Source organism: Protomyctophum bolini, assembly GCF_963924005.1.
Source record: "Protomyctophum bolini genome assembly, chromosome: 8".
Classification (NCBI taxonomy): Eukaryota; Metazoa; Chordata; class Actinopteri; order Myctophiformes; family Myctophidae; genus Protomyctophum; species Protomyctophum bolini.
The window spans coordinates 35,596,614-35,601,531 of record NC_137869.1 but is presented as its reverse complement, the minus strand read 5'-3'; the positions used below and the strand labels follow the sequence as shown (position 1 = coordinate 35,601,531).

The 4,918-nt window shown below is 47.3% G+C and overlaps 1 protein-coding gene across 1 annotated transcript; it reads left to right on the top strand.

Annotated features, from left to right (window-relative positions):
• Window positions 1-1,731: 1,731 nt before the first annotated feature.
• Window positions 1,732-2,478, top strand: LOC308320214 (small ribosomal subunit protein uS3-like; the record flags this gene model as incomplete). Its single annotated transcript, XM_080770532.1, has 1 exon — window positions 1,732-2,478. One exon carries the CDS (start codon window positions 1,732-1,734, stop codon window positions 2,476-2,478), a length of 747 nt encoding a protein of 248 aa, XP_080626658.1.
• Window positions 2,479-4,918: the final 2,440 nt, after the last annotated feature.

Sequence of the window (4,918 nt, the reverse complement as noted above, 5' to 3'; positions counted from 1 at the left end):
GTGAGCTAAATGTAATTCAATTCAGTGCCAGAACAATCTCCCCAGGGATTTTTTTTCCTGTGGCAGATTGATCTGATTTCCACGCTACAAAGATTCATGCTCTTCCTAGCAATGATAACACGTAGGGTTGTCCAGATCCGATCACGTGATCACTAATCGGGGACATCCCTATAGTATCAATATGATATCCATATCCTGATATTAGACTGCATATTGTCTGTGATTTGGGATATTATGGCATAAGTGTGAAAAATCGGTATCGGCATGAAAAAACAAATGATCGGAATTGGATTGGGAGCAAAAAAAAAACTGAATAATTCGCTCTGCGCTGTAGAAGGCTATTATCTAAAATAAACATTGCAAAGAAAGGCTGTGTGTGTCCAATATATCACACTGCCCACACAGTCCAGAGGCAGTGTCAAAGGATTGTTACAGTATCTGCGTCATTATACTGACACCCCTGCATACCCCCCACCCCCTCCTCTCTTTCTTGCAACTATTGGCTGCATTCCTGCAGGTCCATCATTAATTCATCCAATAGCATAATGTTCCCCTCCTCCTCCCCTCTTCCTTCACATGGCCTCAGTGTCCCTGGCTTTTAAACCACCCACTGGCTCCTCTCCATTTGGACTGCGTTCAGATTGGAGCTATAGTGTCTCTCTCTCTACTTCACTTTATTGCCCTCAGTGTCATTGAGTTCCTCCATTAAAAAGGAAATCCAAAACTCGCCTGTTGTGTTTTCAGCGGAAAAGGAAAAGGATGTGTAGTGTTTGTATGCTGAGAGCGTTTGTGTTATTGGGTGAATAGCTAGGGGCTTTCCATTTGGGATAGTGACTGTGAAACAACATATAGTAGGAGAGGACGACCTAGAGAGAGGATAAAATGGTATATGTTATACAAACTATAAAATTGAGGGGCGCTAGCCCCTCCTATATGTCCAGCTTTGAGGGTTTGTGTAAACATAAACATTGAATGCCATTGACAATGAATGGCCAGCTTTGAGTGTTTAAACACAAACAGGGGTTATTTTAGAGGGATGATAGCCTCTCCTATGTCCAGCTTTTGGTGTGTGTAACCCAAACACAAACTAGGAAGTAGTGTAGCGGAGGAGTTTTGATCTCTCAAGGAGGGGTTCGAGCCCCCTTTTTCGGCTTAGTCACTATTTTTGTCCTACACAAACATTACATTCCCATTGTTGATGAATGGGGAATTTTACGTCATAGTGTCAGATGACGTAAAACAGAGCAAATAGGCATAGTATCTATTTTACGTTATGATGACGTACAGTATGATGATAAGAGGGCCCCTCACTTCACACAGGTGTGATTTTTTAAATGTTTGTTTAGAGAACCAAATGTGACATCATGTGGCACCCTGTCAGTATATGACTCAGACATAACCATATAGAGCTGACTATGACTCAGACATAACCATATAGAGCTGACTATGACTCAGACATGACCATATAGAGCTGACTATGACTCAGACATGACCATATAGAGCTGACTATGACGTCTAAAACTATATATAAAGTTCGCTATATATACCATATATGTAGTTTCCACCCACACCCAATTATTGCTGACCGTGGCAGCATGACATCAGACCCAAGCCACTTGGAAAAGCGCTATATAAATCTCAACTCAACTTTTATTTGTTCCTTTCAAAGCACAAAGAACCAACCCGAGCCTTTACTTTGTCTACAGCCTGTATTTTGTAAAGCTGGCAGGGATGCAGAGGAACAAGAAGAGGCAGTTTGTCCAAGAAGGCGTCTTCAAGGCCGAGCTCGGCGAGTTCCTGACCCGCGAGCTGGCCGAGGACGGCTACGCGGGCGTGGAGCTGCGCGCCACCCCGACCAAGACCGAGATCATCGTGAAGGCCACGAGGACCCAGAGCGTGCTGGGGGAGAGGGGCCGCCGCATCCGGGAGCTGACGGCCGCCGTCCAGAAGAAGTTCGGCCTCGCGGACGGCAGCGTGGAGCTCTACGCCGAGAAGGTGCCCGCCCGCGGCCTGTGCGCCGTGGCGCAGGCCGAGTCGCTGCGCTACAAGCTGCTGGGCGGCCTGGCCGTGCGCCGGGCCTGCTACGGCGTGCTGCGCTTTGTCATGGAGAGCGGCGCCCAGGGCTGCGAGGTGGTGGTCTCCGGGAAGCTGCGGGGCCAGCGGGCCAAGGCCATGAAGTTCTCGGACGGCCTGATGATCCACAGCGGAGACCCCGTCAACCAGTACGTGGACAAGGCGGTGCGCCACGTGCTGCTGAGGCAGGGCGCGCTCGGCATCAAGGTGAAGATCATGCTGCCGCACGACCCCAGCGGCAAGACGGGGCCCCGGAAGCCCCTCCCTGACCACGTGGTCATCCTGGAGCCCAAGAGCGAGACCCTGCCCACTGTGCCCGTCTCGCAGAACTTCGGTGTAGATCGCCCCAGTGGTTCTGAACGCCCCAGTGGTTCTGAGACGTTTTCAGGGCAAGATAGGATATGATAACGTGATATTATATTTGTCAAAAGTTTCCAAACCTTTCCGATAGCTTTCTAATATTTTCAGAAATGGCAGAATGTACAAGCTTGCAGCGCAAAGTGACTCGTTGTGAGCGTATAGATCTTCTATTTTTGAATAGTCCTATAAATGGATATAAAGTGGTTGAAATGATAGCGATGCTATATTAACTACTTTTTCTGGATTCCCTTGGGAACCCCTCCCCCCCCACTGACTCCTGGGGGTCCCCCGACCCGGCTTTGAGAGCCATTGGTCTATCCTGAGGTGCCCATCATGCCCCAGGGTACACCTGCTATGGAAAGACAGGTTTATTTGTATTAATGTGTACAAATAAAATAAATTAAAACAAAACAACAACAATACAATGCAAAAAAAAGGGGGGGAAATCACACTTGTGTGACGTGAGGGGTGCAGCGAGGGCCAGATTACATCCTACGTTGTTATTTAGTTCCCTAATCAAACATTAATAAAGTGGAAAAAATTACATCATAACTACCGTAAACAAACATTACAGTAACCTACATAGAGACTTGGCTGCCGCATCATCCGAAATCACAACATGCGGCCCGCCGTTCTGCTACCAACTAGTAGACACCTTAGAGTATATATGAATAGAGAAGGCACCCGGAGGAAACCCTGAGGCCAAATGGACATAGTGGCCGAATGAAGGTATTGCAGCCTGGCCCCAAACACATGAACGCGCTGGTCCGTTGACTATCATTGTGCACGTTCACAAGCACGCTCGTTCGCGTTCGTGCGCGATCGTGCACGTTCAACGGCAGCGCGTTCATGTGTTTGGGGCCAATCCATCCCAGAATGCACTCTGTTCCTACACGGAAGGAGGGGTGTGAAATCGCCTCATGCGCTTTTGAGCAACTTAATGCAAGTGGATGGGAGGAGAACTCGGGTGTCTTCTGTATTCATATATACTCTATGGTAGACTAGACACCCAGACACACAAAGTCACGTGGAGTTGTTAGCACTGCTAAAACATTAAAATTAAAAATTAAAATTAAAAATTAAAAAAGATTACACCTGTGTGAAGTGAGGGGCTCTCTTATCATCGTACATCATCATGATGTAAATGTCTATTTGCTCAGACACGTGACTTAAAGTCTCCATTCATTGTCAATTGGAATGTAATGTTTGTGTAAGACGAAAATCTACACTAATAGCTGAATATAGCTGAGGCTAGCGCCCCTCAATATAGGGTTTCCTAATGCCTCCCATCGTGGCAGTCAGCTCAGACACTCAGGGAATTAGGTAATGCTGAAACGTGATTTCACGTTAGGTAACCAGACTATCCCTCTCTCTCCCGTAATTAGGAAATGCTGAAACGTGATTTCACGTTAGGTAACCAGACTATCCCTCTCTCTCCCGTAATGAGAGTCTGGGCTTTCACAGCATCCAGCTGACCTTGGTAGCCTACTGACGAAATACTGCGAGATGAGACTACAAATAGGGGAGAGGCAATCATTTGAAATGTGGAAGAAACAGAGTGGAGGGGTGCGTGCGTGTGTGTGTGTGTGTGTGTGTGTGTGTGTGTGTGTGTGTGTGTGTGTGTGTGTGTGTGTGTGTGTGTGTGTGTGTGTGTGTGTGTGTGTGTGTGTGTGTGTGTGTGTGTGTGTGTGTGTGTGTGTGTGTGTGTGTGTGTGCGTGCGCGCGCGCGCGCGCGAGTGAGTGTGCGTGCGCGTGTAAGAGAGAGGCTGAATAAAAATAGTGGAGGGGAGAGGGAAGATCTGTCCTCTATATGAAAAGAGATGGGATAAGGCAAAGAGTCATTCTTTAAATGCAATGCAATCCCTTCCCTCATAAATATTTTCAAAGGAAAACAACAAAGGCTTCATATAGTTTGTCCTTGGAAAGCTATTTACCTCATACAACCTACTCTGTAGTCTATACACATGACATTAGTTTGGCCGGCACAATATGCTGTTTTCTGTTTCTTTCTTATATTCTTCATTTCCAGTAGTCCACTAACTTCCTGGACCCTCTTGGGTCCATTTTGCTACATTTAGTACACTCTCAGAGTTACTGAAGAGATGTTGCTGTGTATCATACTACTAGCTTATATTTCCCACACATTGCTGCATGCATCTACTGTATCTATAAATGCACCACATCTCTGTACGTCTGTCTGTACGTTTGTATACGGCTGTAATCCACGTAACCCGAGAACCGTTCGCCCCACCGAGTCGAGGCGGTCGGACCCACAGTTGTCCAGAACGGTTGTCTGCCCGGGATCTGTACGCCCCTGTCCCCATGCAGGGTCCACACTCCATATATGGAGCTGGCCTGTTCTGACATCACAAGACTCCATATTTGGGACACAGAGAGACAGATCCAGAAATCTCCATCTCCATATATGGGAATAAAAGGGACACAGACAGACGGGTGGAGTGGGTACTCTGACACGGGTACATCC